The 19,522-nt window shown below is 40.6% G+C and overlaps 1 protein-coding gene across 1 annotated transcript in view; it reads right to left on the minus strand.

Moving 5' to 3' along the window:
• Positions 1-364: 364 nt before the first annotated feature.
• ISOC1 (isochorismatase domain containing 1) overlaps positions 365-19,522 on the minus strand; it is a 30,354-nt gene continuing 11,196 nt past the window's right edge. Inside the window, exons 3-5 of the mRNA XM_075835806.1 lie at positions 17,737-17,940; positions 13,195-13,311; positions 365-2,418 (exon numbers count right to left, since the gene is read on the minus strand). Of these exons, the coding sequence (XP_075691921.1) occupies positions 2,272-2,418; positions 13,195-13,311; positions 17,737-17,940 (468 nt within the window). The 3' untranslated portion in view covers positions 365-2,271. The remainder of the gene's footprint in view (positions 2,419-13,194; positions 13,312-17,736; positions 17,941-19,522) is intronic.

Below are 19,522 nucleotides of genomic sequence, written 5' to 3' on the forward strand. Positions count from 1 at the left end.
TTTTTTTTTAACACTGCAAATATGTTTGTTGTATTGCTAAATACTATAGTCAAACAGGATTTCAAGGATTTTACATTGATGACCTATCAAGCAAAATTGTATAAAATAGGCCATCCCTGTAGTAAAAGGGACTGACGCCCGAGACTCCCACTGATCGGCCAAACAAAGGGGCAGCAGTCACTAGAGTGAATGGCTAAAGAAAGGCCATCAATGTAAAATCTAAGAAAGCTAATTTTATCTGTTGTCATTTAAAACACCCTTCTTAAATTTAGATGTTCTCAGAACCCAATATAGAACATTCTCAGTTAGAGGATAATGTCTGTCACTTGTCAGTCCATAGATATAAAATAAGAAAAAAAATATATATAATATATATTTTGCATTACTACAAATACTGAGGAATTGTATCTGCAATATTTATGGAATAATTTTAATAAAATGTGCAGTTTTTGAGTATACAGCCCATATTGGAGATTTTATCCTATATCTGGACCAACAGATTGACAGGATGTGGATACAATTCCCAGTGTTACTTTTTCAAACTATGAATAAATCATTACTGGAGCATAGATACACAACAGCTTCCACACAGAAATGTCCCTTAATAATGTAGAAAGGATAGACAGATCTTTTTTTTTTCCTTTTGTAGCAGTAGTAGTAGTGTTAGTTCTAGTCCTTTTGAGAATAAGGTGGACAGAAAGGAACAAAACTTGTGGATCATTGGCCAACTCCATATCTAAAGTTCAATTTAAAGCATCTTCTTTATTACATGTTTTTGGAAAAGCCAATTATGCTCAAGAGAAATTAGAGGGTAAACAAAAACAGAACCACCCGCAAGATGGATGTATACTGGTATATTGATAAACGTGAGGAAACTAGCAAAAAACACAACATAGGAAAAACTCACCCAGAGAAAGAATATACTCAACTGCCCTTAAATATAATAAATAATAGTCTTTTCTACCAATAGGTTAGTGGACGTTGAATATAGTTTTCCCAATTTCTGTAACACAGCATTTACCTTATAGCAGGTCTGTGCAGATCCCAGGAGCCAGGTAGCAAAGTGTTCGTTTTTGCTTGTTTTTTTTTTTTATGAAAAATTTCTATGAAAGTTCTTATTGGCAGGCTACTAAAAAGTAAATTAAAAACTGATCCGACTAGTTTCTAAAATGTACAGTCTGTGTCTATGCCAGCCTTATTATATTTTATTGTATTTATTTTTCTTCTAACTGGGTTAGAGCTGGAATCTAATAGTGCAAAGTATGAACATAAAAGACGGTAACCTAAAAGACTTCAAATAAACGCTATAACAATTTGGATGATTACTCAAAATACATTGATTTTATGTAAATTATAGGCATCAGGTAAACTATCATTAATTTCCATTAATGGATCAATATGCTTCTTAAAGGGGTTGCCCACCTTCTGACAACTCATGACCTATCCACTGGATAAGTCATCAGTGCGGGTCCGACACCCGGACCCACGCACGGATAAGCCGCTCAGGTGGCCTGCGGGCACCGGATGTTGTGCCACATAATGTTATGTACGGAGGCCAGAAGCAGTTGGCTCCGTACATAGCATAGCGGCCGTGCTGCAGGTCTGCGCCTAGCCGCTATTCCGTGGCCGGAGCAAACTGCTTCTGGCTTGTTCGTCCGGTGCACGGAGGCACCGGAGCAGCTGATCTGCGCGGAGCCCGGATGTCGGACTCCCACAGATCATGTACGGATGACCTATCCGGTGGACAGGTCATCAGTCCTCAGGATCTGGAAAACCCCTTTAACATGTGGATGATATTTAATGAAAATTTATAAAAACAAGTTTTGGTGGACAAATGGCACAATATGTTTTCTCCCAAACTGTGGAGGTTGCACCAATTGACTGGCACTTATTCAGGTCATATACTTAACATTTATCCAACCTCTAATAGACTTACAGGCTTCCAGCTGTCGTCGTACTGCCTATTCCAAGTTAAATAGTAAATACAATTTGTTCGTAAAAGGGGAAACACCAAGATTGTACACAAATCTGACCCCGATCTACCACACAGAACCACTTTCCTAAGGAAAAAAAATATACATTAGAAGCTACGTACACAAATTACAGTATTCACTTCAGTTGACAAGCAGGCAAACAATCATTTAGTTTACGGTCCATGAAGATTTTGGAGTTATTAATTACTGCAAAGAATTCTCATGCAGAACTGTAATTTTGTAAGGGAAGAGACCACAAGTAAAAGGAATCCAATAAGCAGAGTCACTCATTTTGTAGTTACACTTTAGAAAGGAGTCCTGACTCGGGAGCACTTGCTTTAATAAGGTTTTGGATTTCTTTGAACTTCGGATGGTCCTTATCAGCAACCAACTGCAACAGTACAGCCTCACTTGTGGTAATTATAATTCCGTTTCTTGCAAGACGCTGCAAAATAAGAAGAAAATGAAACCGTGAAATACAATAAATCACAAAAAAAAAACAAAAAAAAAAACAAACTGTAAAATATTTTTTTTTTATTCCTTTCTGCTTTTGGATGCGGCCGTATAAGAACTTGTTTTTTGAAGGATGAGTTGTATATCTTTAATGGCACCTTTTCAGGTAACAATATATTGAATAACGTATTTTTTATTTTTTTTACTCAGGCCGGGCCTAATAAGCTTACATACATTATGTATGTTAAAGCGAACACAGACTGCTGATGGCACAGTCACAGCTCCTGAGCCCACATCATACGTTTACACATGGAGTAACCTGGAATTTACAGGACCTGATGGGTTGTAATTGTTCTGGATTATTTTACAGGAATAAAAAAAAATTAATAAAAGTATAGCAAGTAGAGAAGCTCCAGGAAAATAACTAAATATAGTTCCATCACTATTTGATCAGAGGGATCTTCTGGCGGTTTAGCCTTCAGTTTCCAGTTTTTCCAGCTTACAAATTATTGTACTGGACTGTGCTGTGCTAAGTAACGAATTATCACAATTTCTGTACTGCCAGAGGACGTCAAAAAGGAATTTTACTGTATATAGTAAGTTAAAATATGCCCCTCTTGCACAAGAGGATACAGTAACCTAAAAGGGTATCCTAACTAATCTAAAACTGGGTATAAAGTGCAAGTACGTGAAGTTCTTCCACTTTGTAATATATACCTTAACATTTTGCCACATGTGGTTACACAAGAACAGGGGTGAGGCGTAAGCAGGCAAAGAGTCTACAGTAGAGTCCGTAATATGGACATAATCTACAAAAGAAGATGGATTATCACAACACCGGAAAACAGTGCAAAATAACGGGTGCAAGCCTCAAAAGGAACCTGATTTCAAAGTCCCACAAATGGTATACACAAAGAAGAGACGAGGCAGCACTTCCAAAATGGGAATGTTATGCACCAACCAGTGCGATGTTTCAGACCAACAGGACCTTTCTCAAGCATAGAAACACCAAAAAGTTATCCTTACATGCTACAGTAAGACCAAATCAAAACGTATCTTAGAAAAATACAAAGAGACTTTATTGAAGACAAACAACACAGTTGATCAAGACACTTTAAAATTTAAAGAGGCTCTGTCACCAGATTTTGCAACCCCTATCTGCTATTGCAGCAGATCGGCGCTGCAATGTAGATAACAGTAACGTTTTTATTTTTAAAAAACGAAAATTTTTGGCCAAGTTATGACCATTTTTGTATTTATGCAAATGAGGCTTGCTAAAGTCCAACTGGGTGTGTTTAAAGTAAAAGTCCAACTGGGCGTGTATTATGTGTGTTACATCGGGGCGTTTACTTCTTTTACTAGCTGGGCGTTCTGACGAGAAGTATCATCCACTTCTCTTCACAACGCCCAGCTTCTGGCAGTACAGACACACAGCGTGTTCGAGAGATCACGCTGTGTGTCTGTGCACTGCCAGAAGCTGGGCGTTGTGAAGAGAAGTGGATGATGCTGATTCGTCAGCATCATACACTCCCATTCCTAACTCCCAGCTAGTAAAAGAAGTAAACACGCCCAGATGTAACACACATAATACACGCCCAGTTGTACTTTTACTTTAAACACGCCCACTTGGACTTTTGCAAGCCTCATTTGCATAAATACAAAAATGGTCATAACTTGGCCAAAAATGCTAGTTTTTAAAAAAATAAAAATGTTACTGTAATCTACATTGCAGCGCCTATCTGCTGCAATAGCAGATAGGGGTTGCAAAATCTGGTGACAGAGCCTCTTTAACACCCATAAAAACAATGTACAGGCAGTACAAAGAAATAGACAGTGTTGAATAGAAGGCAGGGCAAATAATGGTGGTATAATGCATACTATATCATAGAATATGAAGTATGTATGGTAACAATCATGGGAAAATCACCAAGACCTCAAAATATGCATACCAGAAACCCACCATGAGCCATTTCACTGCCACAACACTGTCAAAACACTCCAACGCGCGTTTCGCACCTGGCTTCGTCAGGGGGTGCTGGAAAAGTGTGACCAGAGTATTTAAAGAGGCTCTGTCACCAGATTTTGCAACCCCTATCTGCTATTGCAGCAGATAGGCGCTGCAATGTAGATTACAGTAACGTTTTTATTTTAAAAAAAACGAGCATTTTTGGCCAAGTTATGACCATTTTTGTAGTTATGCAAATGAGGCTTGCAAAAGTCCAAGTGGGTGTGTTTAAAAGTAAAAGTCCAAGTGGGCGTGTATTATGTGCGTACATCGGGGCGTTTTTAATACTTTCACTAGCTGGGCGCTCTGAAGAGAAGTAACATCCTTCTGCAGCATCAGCGTTTGCAGGTAAGTAGCTACATCGATCTTACCTGCAAACGCTGATGCTGCTGCAGAATCAACTGTAGCCTCTGGTGCCGATGTGGCCGTCACGATGCAGGACCTGTGAGTGACATCACAGATCTGCACTGTCAGAAGCTGGGCGTTCTGAAGAGAAGAGGATGTTACTTCTCTTCAGAGCGCCCAGCTAGTGAAAGTATTAAAAACGCCCCGATGTACGCACATAATGCACGCCCACTTGGACTTTTGCAAGCCTCATTTGCATAACTACAAAAATGGTCATAACTTGGCCAAAAATGCTCGTTTTTTAAAAATAAAAACGTTACTGTAATCTACATTGCAGCGCCTATCTGCTGCAATAGCAGATAGGGGTTGCAAAATCTGGTGACAGAGCCTCTTTAAATAGGTCTCACTTTTAGAGAACTTCGTGTGAGAATCCTTGAACATGTAAGGGACATAAAGGGAGCCATGAAAACTGATGATCCTGAAAAACTAAGCAAACTAAAACCGATACCTCGCCATTTTCGTGATCACCACCAAGGTAATTGGAGACTTCAGGGGAATTGACAAGTTCTCTTTAGGAAATAGAGGGGGTAATGTTCAGAGAATCCTTGTCCAACGTGAATGCAAATGGATTGTGAAATTACAGACAGTTTTCCCCAAGGGGTTAAATGAAATGGTCAGCTTTGCTCCGTTTTTATAAATGTTTATCTCTAGTAGGTGCCAACCTCTGTTATGTTTTATCCTTGTGTGTAGTGAGGATTAATTATTTAACTTTTGCTTGCTTGTCTTTTCAGAGTGGACTTTACTGGTCATATCGGAGTTGCATGAGGCGCATGGTTATATTGAGGCGCATGGTTGCATTGGAGGCACATGAGGATAGTTATCTTATACTTTCTGATATGAACGTGGTTTCGGTGTCATCATCTGCTAATGTCTTCTATGAAGTGATTGGTTCTTCTAACCCCCCCTTTTTCTATGACTTCGTGGCTATGTGATGATTGCATTAGGCGGCAATAGTAATATTTCTGCTATTGACCTGGTACAGTTATCTTTTGAGTGAATTGTCTCTATATTTTGGCATTCTATAGATGCATTATAACATTGATGGAAGTTTCGTTTAACACTGTTCCAATTATCATATGCTTTTTTCTATCCATAGGTCTTTTCACCTTTATTATTGTTGATGCTTCGAAGCTACACAATTGTGCTTTAAATGCACTACTAACTTAATTTATTTAGTATTTGACGGTTTGCAGTCTCTTTTTTGACCTATTGGGTCTATTTATGCACATTTATTACATATTCTAACACTCATTTTTATGTGAGCATGCATGCGATATATAAACTATATATATATATATAAATAAATAGTGTATGCGCGTATACATACATGCTTACTTATATTTTTTTATATATACACTCATAAATATATCCTTTTATATATTTACTTATTTTTCACCTACATACCTCTAAACCACATGTCACATTTTTATTCACATTTTTTATTTTTTGATTCATCTATGCAATATGGTATGATGTTTGGTCATACAATCCTATGTATATATGGTGATATTTCACCTTAAAAAAAAATATTAAAAAAAGTGATGTGTGTGCACAGTGGGCTCCTAGGCATGCATTGGGTCCCCCTTTGTACACTTTCTTCACATATTTTATTGCCCGAATTGTTGTTATCTTAGCTTTACCTGTCGGAACGAATTCTCGAGTTATAATATATATATATTCTTAAAGAGGCTCTGTCACCAGATTTTGCAACCCCTATCTCCTATTGCAGCAGATTGGCGCTGCAATGTAGATAAGAGTAACGTGTTTTTTTTTAAACGAGCATTTTTGGCCAAGTTATGACCATTTTTATATTTATGTAAATGAGGCTTTCTAAAGTACAACTGGGCGTGTTTAAAGTAAAAGTACAACTTGGCGTGTATTGTGTTAGTTACATCGGGGCGTTTTTACTTCTTTTACTAGCTGGGCGTTCTGACGAGAAGTATCATCCACTTCTCTACACAACGCCCAGCTTCTGGCAGTGCAGAGACACAGCGTGTTCGAGAGATCACGCTGTGACGTCACTCACTTCCTGCCCCAGGTCCTGCATCCTGTCGGACGAGCGAGGACACATCGGCACCAGAGGCTACAGTTGATTCTGCAGCAGCATCAGCGTTTTCAGGTAAGTAGCTACATCGACTTACCTGCAAACCTAAAATAGGTCAAAACAGCATTTATTAAAATAAATAAATATAAAAAATGATAATTATTATATATATAAATATATTAGTAATAATGGAATGCTAGTGTATACCCAAAAACTTTACTTACAAAAAATACAGTATGTCCTGCAAAAAAACAACGCCTCATACAGATTTTGTGTTAATGCAAAAAAAAAAAAAAAAAAGAGTCCGCTGTGGGGAAACCTGGAAGTAAGTTTCCTGCAAGGTCACCACAGGGGAAATTATGCATTACACAGTGACCATTTATATCAATGGACGGTCTGTGTAATGCAGGACAGGTACTCTAAAGTGAGACACGGATTCTATAATCGCTCTCCACATTAACCGAGAGATCAGAATCCTGAACAGAGGACCTTGTCCCATCTACTCGAAATTCCATAATAGGGTATATAAAAATGGGTTGTCTAAACTGGACAACATCTTTAAATATAATAAACTTAAATATTTTCTGTAAGAGATAGCAATACAGCTATATATATATATATATATATATATATATATATACACACACACACACACACTTTGTACAGATCAGGAACATTTTAAAAGCTTTGGCTCTACAGCAAATACAACCTTGTTTGCCTCTAATCCTCGACTATTTGCACAAAATGTCCATTATATTTGTGTAATGATTTCAAAGTGCACGGCAAATGATGCGTGGATTCTGCCCGCAGTGACTGCCTTTCAAAAGCTGTAAATGTCAGCAGTGTGTGTTTATTCGGATAATTCAATTTGCCCTTATGCCACAATACTTTAGTGGCAAACGCAGGGACCACCTAGGGGGCACAGAATGCAAGGTCTTAATGCATTTTAGCTGGGTCATTCAATGCTCTAAAGTTTCTACTCACTTTTACCCTCTCAACTAGAATATATCACTTAGGGCTTCATTCACATTTGCTCACAGTTTACACGGTTCTTCTCCGGGATCCAGCAGTGCCCGACGGAGCCCATTGATTTAAATGGGTTCCGCCGAATTTCCATCAATGTGTCGTTTTACCGTATAAAATAGAGCAGTATGCGGTCCGCCCTCCGATGGAGATGTGAAAAAAAGCCTTACAAAGCATGTCAGCAAACTGCTCATAGCGAGCTCCAACATCTCAAAGATTACATTGGAGAGAGTGGAATTATTCAGAGAAGTACTTGTACTTAAAAAAATGCTACCCTTAAAGGGTTTGTCTTACGTCATGCCCTATTATGGTTTGTAGACATCATAGAGGGAGTCCTCCATTCGGGACCCCCTCTATCAGCCAGAACAGAGAGCCACTCTGTAAGAAGAGAGCCACTTGGTGGACTTGAGCCATTCCTGTATTACACAGACAGTCATCAAAATAGCTGGCGGGTGATACTACATTCCTCTGCAGCGGTTGCTGTAGGGGAAGAGTTTGGCCAGAGAAGGCTAATCGTGCCGAGGGGGCTAGGAGCCGGATCTGCAAGCCAGAATAAATGCATGGATCAATCTACAGTAATCTAGTAACCATAGCTTGTAATATTACTACACTCAGGAAAAGGTGCCAGGCCTCTTTTGAACTCTTTCAGTGAATTCACCATAACAACTTCCTCTAGCAGAGAGTTCTATAGTCTCACTGCTCTTACAGTAAAGAATCCCCTTCTATGTCGGTGTAGGAATCTTCTTTCCTCTATACGTAGAGGATGCCCCTTGTTATAGTCCTGGGAATAAATAGATAATGAGAGAGTTCTTTGTATTGACATTTGATATATTTATACATAGTAATTAGGTCACCCCATAGCTGCCTTCTTTCTAAACTAAAATAACCTTAATATTGATAATTCTGAGTACTGTAGTCCACCTATCTATTTATTACTTGAGTTGCCTTTGAACCCACTCAAGCTGTATGTCTGTCTTGAGTGCTTGTGCCCAAAAATGTAAAATCTTCTCTGCCCAAGCCTCAAACTTCTCAAGATCCATTTGTAATTGAAAACTGTACTCCTGTGTTACTTTCAATTTTTACAGGGGATACTAAATTGTGTAAATTTGACTGTGCAATCCCTCTACAAAAGTCTTTAAGTTACTGCATAAACACCATTAATATAGAATGGTTAGCTGCACTTCATAGATCGGATTGTGGCTGTATTTTTATTATAATTATGATTTGTGTGAATATCCAGGACAGACTGACTTCGTAACATATGAATAGCCGACAACCAATTAGTCTGATGCAATATCAATATGTAATGATATACATGTATTGAGCATTAGGCTGTTTTGTGGATCCATCTAAGAGCTGTATATTTTACGCAAAACAAAGAATGAGATTGGATCCCATCAAGGAAATGTAGGAAGTCTTTACCAAAAGCTCAGTTTTTGTCACTAAATGTATGGCTCTCACACACAGTCGTGTGAATAAAGCCAAATTCCGTCAACGAGAAAGACTGAATGGGGTACTAAGGTGCTAAACTAGCCAATCAAACCGGCAACCCATTCACAGCAGCTCACTGTAAGGCTGGGTTCACACGACCATGTTACGTCCGTAATGGACGGACGTATTTCGGCCGGAAGTCCCGGACCGAACACAGTGCAGGGAGCCGGGCTCCTAGCATCATACTTATGTACGATGCTAGGAGTCCCTGCCTCGCTGCAGGACAACTGTCCTGTACTGTAATCATGTTTTCAGTACGGGACAGTAGTTCCATGGAGAGCCAGGGACTCCTAGCATCATACATAATAAGTATAAAAAAAGAAATGGAGACAGCACTACCAAATTTTCAAAGTGAAGATCCTTTTATTCCACGGTGCAACGTTTCAGCGCAAATTTATTTATTTATTATGCTTGAGAAAGGCTCGAATTGAGCTGAAACGTTGCACCGTGGAATAAAAGGATCTTCACTTTGAAAATTTGGTAGTGCTGTCTCCATTTCTTTTTTGTCTTGACTGAGGGGTCACTCGGACTGTGACCCAGGAGACGTGCACCCTCTTGAAAAATTTATCCTGTGCTGCTGATCTATACATATAAATAATAAGTATGATGCTAGGAGCCCGGCTCCCTGCAGTGTGTTCAGTCCAGGACTTGCGGCCGAAATACGTCCGTCCATTACGGACGTAATGTGCTCGTGTGAACACAGTAAGGCCCCATGCACACGACCGTAAAAAAAAATCGTAATAAAAGGTCCACAATTACGGACCCACCCGGTTCTACTGGCCGCGGACACCTTTCCATATCGCTACGTATAGGCTTCCGCGCCATAGAACCGTTCCGGGAATTATGGAGCATGTCCTACTTTTTGTATGTTACTGCCATGCTCCCATACTTTGTATGGGAGCACAGCCCGAAAATGCCGCCGTCGGCAGCCAGCCGTGCCCGCAAACCGCGGGCCGTGATTACAGGCACGGCCGTGTGCATGAGGCCTTAGAAGGAGAGATTAAAATTGACAGATCTGTCAAGGGCAACTAATTTATGGATTCCTTATAGCATTAGTAGATTTATTTTTTCTGATATGCAAAATCTGAATTTGCCCTCCCACCCCTATTGAAATAAACTGGAGAAAAAAAAAAAAACAGAATTGTGTGGCGCCACATAGTACAGGTAAACAACGGAAGAATAGGCAAAAAGCAGAAGAGCATATCAAGTGCTCACCTTTTGATATTGTGCAAACACAGGCACAACTCTGATGTAGGCTAGGAAATATATGATCCAGATAGTCAGCTGCAGCCATCCGGTACCGCAAGCAGTAACCGCAGTGGAAGAGACACGAGGTTAGGATAAAAAAATTTTAAGAGGCGCTGCTGGTATGATATGAATAAATGGAATCAAGGATAGAAGTGTTGCACCCAAAAGATAATAGATTTATTGAGGCTATGCATTTCGAGGTTGAACGTCTTCATAAGGCCAAGAACACGATAAAACACTTTATATAGAAAATTAAGTTAAAGAGGCTCTGTCACCAGATTTTGCAACCCCTATCTGCTATTGCAGCAGATAGGCGTTGCAATGTAGATTACAGTAACGTTTTTATTTTTAAAAAACAAGCATTTTTGGCCAAGTTATGACCATTTTTGTATTTATGCAAATGAGGCTTGCAAAAGTCCAAGTGGGCGTGTTTAAAGTAAAAGTCCAACTGGGCGTGTATTATGTGCGTACATCGGGGCGTTTTTACTACTTTTACTAGCTGGGCGTTCTGACGAGAAGTATCATCAACTTCTCTTCAGAACGCCCAGCTTCTGGCAGTGCAGACACACAGCGTGTTCTCGAGAGGTCACGCTGTGACGTCACTCACTTCCTGCCCCAGGTCCTGCATCGTGTCGGACGAGCGAGGACACATCAGCACCAGAGGCTACAGTTGATTCTGCAGCAGCATCGGCGCTTGCAGGTAAGTCGATGTAGCTACTTACCTGCAAACGCTGATGCTGCTGCAGAATCAACTGTAGCCTCTGGTGCCGACACGATGCAGGACCTGGGGCAGGAAGTGAGTGACGTCACAGCGTGACCTCTCGAGAACACGCTGTGTGTCTGCACTGCCAGAAGCTGGGCGTTCTGAAGAGAAGTTGATGATACTTCTCGTCAGAACGCCCAGCTAGTAAAAGTAGTAAAAACGCCCCGATGTACGCACATAATACACGCCCAGTTGGACTTTTGCAAGCCTCATTTGCATAAATACAAAAATGGTCATAACTTGGCCAAAAATGCTCGTTTTTTAAAAATAAAAACGTTACTCTTATCTACATTGCAGCGCCGATCTGCTGAAATAGCAGATAGGGGTTGCAAAATCTGGTGACAGAGCCTCTAAGTCATAAAAAAAACGCCAAATCACAGGTCAAAGCTCACCTCTGACATCAAGTGATGCAAAACAAGCTAACAACTGATAACAAACAGTCAAAATAACATAAGTGGTCAGGGTCTCGAGAATAAATCAGAACAAGAAAAAAAAATACATAACTATTGGGACAAAAATGTATAAAAACGGACAGGCGACTGACAGAAAATAGTCAACAGGCTTAGAAGGTAAGAGAAGTAAAGCGTATATGGGTAAAGTAGGCATAAATGAGATATGAGGGCGAGAGCTCACCCCTCTCTACCTGATACTTATGCATTATTTGTGCTTATTATTCTCGAGACCCAAACCACTAGTGGTGTTATTTTTACTGTAGATTATGCATTTGACTGTTTATTATCAATTGTAAGTTTGACTCCAGTTCTTGTTTTGCATCACTCGGACCCCACATGACGTCAGAGGTGAGCTTTAACCCGTGTTTGGCGTTTTTTTAATGATTTAAGTCAATGCTTCACTCCCTATATAAAGGGTCTGATTTTATCATTGTGTTCTTGGGCTGATGAGGACGTTAGTTCAACTTCGAAACGCGTAGCCTCAATAAATCTTATCTTTTGGATACAACACTTCTACCTTGATTACATTTACTCATATCATACCAGCAGCGCCACTCCTCATAGGGCCACATTTTTTACCCTAACCTTGTGTCACAATTGAAATAAACGGATCCCAATGTGAATGTTTATGCACCATCTGCTGACAATTTGAAATGGGTGCTCTGTTTAATATATGCCTAAAACAGTAAAAAGTTTAATATACTCACCTTACTGTTTTCACAAAATTTTACCACCACCAGTCTTGTTCAGTTTCTCGCTGCTCTCTGTGTACACGCCGATATGACTTCTCATCCACAAGGACGACATGTCATGTTACTGTCATGTCTCCAGTCACATTATCATGAAAGTTGGTGCATTCTGTACGCAGAGAGCGGCAAGAAACTGAGCAGGATTGGCAAAACAGGAACAGTATAAATACAGGAATACAGTAAGATTCCTTTAATCCAGAGAGTTTGATAAAACCAAAGAGTTTGACAAGACCAGAAAAAGACAAAAACAATTAGGTATTTTAGATCAAAATGTGAACTAGAATATATAGCAATATATTTTGTGTTTAAAATATTATTTTGAGCTAGTGAATATAGCTAATGTTTCCCTATGTACAATAATTCAAAAGGGTTAAAAACATGGAGAAACAGACATGCTATATAGAAATAATCTAGGGTCATAGGCAAAATCCCCCAGAATAAGACTTCGAGAAACAAGCACAACAGGCTGTTCGAATTCTACAATTATATACATTGCAACAATCTACAAACTAAATGAAACATTTTCTAGTCCTAAAGAACTCAAAAATGAGACAATACAATGAATACAAACAAACAGTCCATTCTTACCTCTAAGGCAAACATTCGATCCATCATGCTTCTTGAAGAGGAAGCATCTGCCACAATATGAACTTCTAATCCACGGCCAATGAGATCCAGTGCCGTTTGTTGAATACATACATGAGTCTAAAAACACAAAGCTATTAAATTAACAAACACAAAATGCACGTTATTAAAAGTCATTATTTTTCAACGGTTGTATAAGGTCAGAAACAGCGCCACTTTTGTTTATAGGCTGCTTCTGGTATTGCATCTCAGTCACATTCAAGTGAAGTCCCTAATCTTATATAACCTTTTTAAAGTAAAAAGCATCTCTCACATGCCCCTCAAGTGTAGAGCTATCAGTAAACGGCCCTGCACCATATCAATTTTTGGGTTACTACACCATGCACCACATATGCTAATGAGTGTACATGAAGCTCCTGTCTGCCACCCCTCTTGGCCAATAAGCAGCACTTAGAGGTCTCCCATATCACAACTCCCCATGTATGAAACATTTCATGTTCTTTTGCCCCAAGCCCGCTGTGCAGATGGCCCAAGTGTGAATGACATGTCAATATAGCATATGAATGATGTAAAGTAGGCCAACTCAGACAAGGTGGCAGTAATACAGGGTGAGCAAAAAGTCAATGTGTACCTATGCTACAGATGGTAGAACTGCCCAAGTCTTGGTATTAGGGGGGATTCACACGAGCGTGTATTCGGTCCGTGCGGGCCGTGTGGTTTTCACGCGGCACGCATGGACCAATACAAGTCTATGGGGCAGTACAGACAGTCCGTGCTTTTTGCGCAGCGTTTGTCTGCTGCGCAAAAAGCGCGACAGGTTCAATAACTCTGCGTATTTCGCACATCACGCACCCATTGAAGTCAATGGGTGCGTGAAAACCACACACCGACTGAAACAGCGCACCAGCTGTCAAAAGGATGAATGTAAACAGAAAAGCACCACGTGCTTTTCTGTTTCCGAACATCCAAACGGAGTGTCTTTGCGATGAGCGAAGCCGGACAAGCGAACCGAACTTCACCGGGTTCGGCCGAACTCGTTTTGGCCGAACCCGGCAAAAAAATTATCGGTACGCGACGTCAGGAGATAGTCACTGTCCATGGTGCTGAAAGAGTTAAACTGTTTCAGCACCATGGACAGTGACTTCCGATCCCAATATACATGAACCTGTAGAAAAAAAAACGAAGTTCTGACTTACCGATAACTCCCGGCGTCTTCCTCCAGTCTGACCTCCCGGGATGACAATTCAGTCCAAGTGACAGCTCCAGCCAATCACAGGCCAAGCACAGGCTGCAGCGGTCACATGGACTGGCGCGTCATCCAGGGAGGTGGGGCCCGATGTCGAGAGGCGCGTCACCAAGGACGCGTCACCAAGGCAACGGCCGGGAAGTTCTCGGTAAGTACGAACTTTTTCTTTTTTTTCCAACAGGTTTTTCGATATTGTGTTCGGCATTCACTGTCGAGGGTGCTGAAAGAGTTAGCTCTTTCAGCACCTTGGACAGTGACGGGCGTCGACTAGCCTCATCTCTATGATGGCGGCTGCGCGAAAGTCACGCAGCCGCGCATCAGACACGGATGACACACGCAGCTGTCAAATTGTTTTTGCGCGTGCAAAAACGCAACGTCCGTCTGTATCTCCCCTTAATCTTATTAAATTAAAGACGTCGCTGGTAACACAATCAAGCATTGGCCAAAGCATAATTGGTACAGTGACATTGGCCTCTCCTGAACATAGCTATTATATTTGTATTGTCAACAGTAGGTGCTAAATCGATTTTAAAATTCTTATTTAGTGAAGAGCTATTGTAGAATATATTTGATATTTTATAAATAGATATTTCCGTACAGACATTTCCTTAATTAAATACATTCATTTTTGTTTGCTTTACTGGGATGTTTCTAGTGCTTTCACAATTTCTCCTGGAAGCCTCCCTAGATTCAGGACCACTGACTGTGCAAGTCTCACAAGCTGGATTTGTGGAGTAAAAGAATAACCAGGAGAGAACATAGTGATGTCTATATGGGCTAGCCTCCCCCAAATCCCTAGATTTATCTTATTTCATATGATCATCAAGACCAGCGACACAAATAATGGCTCATTTAAATTGATACATTTAATACATTTTACTTATGGTATATTTTTCCAAAGCTAAACTGCTTAAACAATGTCAAAATTAGCAACATGTTGTTAGTGCCACAGAATCAGTTGGAAGGACTGCAAAAGTGGACATTTAACCGCTTAACAGCCGCCTATAAGTGCCATTGCCTGGCAATGAGAATTGTCGGGAGAGGGGACATGTGAAAGAGTTGCTAACGCAGCACAGCTCTGGTTGTGAAAACAGCAACTAAGAATTGAGTAATCTCCTAGATTTGCAGTGAATCTTCAAGAAGATGCAGACTTTTATTCCAGACTAAGTGATTCACGAGGATCTAAACTTCTTGTAGTTTTGTGGTTATGGAGGGGAGTGTAAAATAGATACCCTATTTTTTTTCAAATATCTTTTTATTAAAAAAAAAATATATATATATATATATATATATATATATATATATGCAGCACTCTGCATTCCGTCAGTGTAGGGTGCAAAAGCTCCTGTTCAGACACACGACCAGTGTCCCAAATAACCAGCAATGCTTGAGGAAGGCCCCATGGAGTAGGGCTGATTAAAGTGATCCTATTTTTCACTACATTTGGAATGCTGTCTTGTATCTTGGATTTTGAGATATATATATATATATATATATAAGCACCGTAGATACATACAGGGCTCGCATAACAAAATTGAGGTACATAAATACCCTATTCTAATAACTCCTCCACCAATCGTATCCTGCACCTTGAACACTGTGTAATTTCTCTATCTAGGCCATGTTATATATCAAACTACGCTCTGTGAGCCTAGACTTAGATTAAAGGGGTTATCCAGTGCCATAAAATGCTATTGCAATAATAAGCAAACCTAAAATAAGGTGACTTCCTAATATACTTCATGTTCTTGTTGTGCGCCAATTTCAAGTATAAAGATTAGGGACATGGTCCCGGAAGTTCAGTACTTCTTTCCGTATTGATGATGCACCAACACCAGCCCACGTGATTGAGAAAGCTCTCCCTCCTCCCCGGTGTTGGCACATCATTGAAGCATGTGACCGCAAGGGGACTGGCACTGCGAGGATGTTGAGAAAGTTAGCCAGCCCCCTTCTCTCACAGCACTATCTTGATTCCCTGCACATGCGGATTGTTCACACAGCGCCGGGAGCAATGACAACAGCAGAGCGGAACATGTGCAGAGCAGCGGGTGGCCGTGCCTTGAGGAGCTGAAGGAAAACTGCAAGTCCCGCCCAGAACACGGAAGGTTCAGAGCGGCAACATCGTTACACCGGAGTGCGGTGAGATATAAAAAAAATAAAAAATTAAATATATGATTTCTTGCAGGCAGAGTTAAATTAGCAATGTGTAATGTGGATTACACGTGTTTTTTTGGTTTTATGGTCCCTGGATAACCCCTTTAAGTCAACCAGCAAACCCCTAAAGTTCTGCTCATACTTTGTCATATACGCCGAACATATATCTGATGTATGCATCTGTACACCATATAAAAGATGCATATGTTGCCCATTGGCTCCCATTTAAAAAAAATATATATATACCGTGTGGTTGACTTTTTTGCGGGAACCCTCTCTTAATGAAAAGTGTAGTCGCACACACTTTTAAATACAGTACAAAGATAAGGTAAAGCGACATAAACCTCCCAAACGAATGCCAAAAGGACTCTTTTAGCATATCTCATACAAAAATCAGCGACAGCACACGAAAGAACCAATTGATGCTGATGTTGAAGGTCTTTTTTTAATACGTTAGGTCCATTACAGTCTATGGACTTGAACAGCAGCATCAATTAGAGCATTCCCTGGTGTATACACTGGACGCACACCCCAATATAACCAGTGAACATGGCTGAGCTTTTGTGACATTGTTATTTTATTACATCATATTACTATACAGAGCCTGACGCTCCCTACACTTCATACTTTTAGGTTCAAACCATATTGCTAAGAAATCAGTAGAAGTAGAAAATGTTAGAGGAATTCTTAAGTGCATACTCTATGTACCCAAATAACGTGCCCATTGTCTGCACAGAATTTCACATGATAGCTGGAGTTTGTGCCCAGAGTTGCTCTTCCTATGTTAATGGAGACAGGAGGTTACAAGCATAGCTAGTCATTCTGGAGGCTATAGCAAACTGTATTTGGCTATCTAGTATACACAGATACATCCTTGCTATCTTCTCACAGGAAACTCTACCAATGTTGCAGATCAGCATATATCTATGTGAAGAGACTAAAAGCGGTCCCATCGACCCAATGATGTTTGAGGTCTTGTGGAACTGTTCACTAGAGCAATAAACATCTTTTTTTTTTTAATAAAAGGTAAGAATCTACTTCATTTCACCAGGACTTTCCAACACTTGTCTCCTAAACCATTGTAAATATTGCAAGATGAGGGACTGGTAAATGCAACTCAAACCAACAGACCGAGCCAAACTTACCTCAACTCCAAACAGTACAACACTACGAACTCCAGGAATTTCACCTAGCGCAGCCTCTACCTCTGGTAAGACCATTGAGAATTTTGTTTTCGGGACAACAAGCTTAACTCCTGTAAGGTCAAGTTCTTGCACAGTGCTCCCAAGTCCTTTAGGATACTGCTCGGTGACAATCACTGGTATTCCTAATATACGTGCACCTTGTAGCTAAAATAAAGACATTGGAATATCCAGTTAAAGAAACTATAGATGACAAGATAAAGCACAAACTTGCATATTTTTATATGAAGTATACACCCTTATGGTTCAATACAAGTCAAAGCTTTCAGTTAACAGCTACAACAATTATAAATCTTTAGTTACACAGGCTAACACGACTAAGGGCCCTTTTACGCAGTCCAACGATCGGGTGAACGACATGTTGTATTGTCGACCGGCGATCATTAAAGTGGTTAAATACGGGCGAATATCTGCCTTTGTTAAAGGGAAACTGTCACCAGCATTTCACCTATTGAACCAGCAATACCCGGTGTGAGTGTGTTAAAAATCATTTTTATGTAACTTATAATTATGTTCTAAGTAGGCCCTGTACCTTTAGTATTCCCGCACCGTATGCCAATGAACGAGAGTCATATCATTCCTCAGGCCTTTCCGAGTTTATCCCGCCTCATTACTTTTGATTGACAGGTCCTCGCCTCCCCACAGCACACACGAAACCCCACGTTTGCGCATCTATGTCCTATTCTGGTGCGTGCACCATAGCGGCACATGCGCAGTAACTAGATTTGAGGAGGACGAAGCAGGGAAGGGTGTCGGACCATACATGACGGGCGCATGCGTGCTATCTCAAATGACATTTCGGCATTCAGGGCGGGCCAGTTTTTGGCGGTGAGTGGGCATAAGAAGAGTAACAAACAAGACTGCCGGATTACTACCATAAAAGGCGCAAAATGTTTGCAGACCATTATTTAAGGTCGGAGGAGTTTAGGGGAGGGGATAACGACAATGAACTTTTGACAGCAGCGGCCAGCGAGGGGTGAGCAGAGGTCAATAGGTGAAATGCTGGTGACAGGTTTCCTTTAAGGTGGTTTTATATGGGCAACTTGTCAATCGGCGCTCGTTTGTTCTATTCGAACAGAGAAATGATCAAGAGAATGGGGGTGAACGATCATTACTAAGATAGTTCGTCCCCACTCATTAGCATCTTGCCGGCAGCATACATCGTTTACACAGGGAGATGTGCTGCCAACTAGCGACCATTTTTTGGCCGCATAAAAGAGCCGATCAGCTAAGGAAGGAGCGTATGCTCATTTATCAGCTGATCGCTGCCATATTTACACGGGGCAATAATCGTGTGCGATCGCTCTTTCACTAGATCATTGGCCAATGTAAAAGGGCCTTTAAACCACCTTAATGCTCTTATATGTAAGTGGAAAATACTTATATTTGTAAGTGGTACAGTAAGAGCCAAGTAAAATCCAAACTAAAAGGTAGTATTACACAGCCATCGTTGATCGGCGCTCCTTTCACAAGGAGCTAGTATGGGGACGAGCGCTCGGCCCCATACAGTTCTATACATTTAAAACGATGCATCTAGCCGATGAACGAGCGTTTGCTTGTTCAATGGCTTATCGTTGCCCTGTTTACACAGGGCAATTATCGAGAACGAGCGTTCTATGAACACTCGTTTGCCCGATAATTGGCCAGTGTACAAGGGCCTTAAGCCCAATTATAGTGGCCCTATAAAATAAACGTGCAGCGTATTGAGGTTAAAACCGGATTTCATGCA

This window comes from Rhinoderma darwinii, chromosome 1 (assembly GCF_050947455.1).
Source record: "Rhinoderma darwinii isolate aRhiDar2 chromosome 1, aRhiDar2.hap1, whole genome shotgun sequence".
Taxonomy (NCBI): domain Eukaryota; kingdom Metazoa; phylum Chordata; class Amphibia; order Anura; family Rhinodermatidae; genus Rhinoderma; species Rhinoderma darwinii.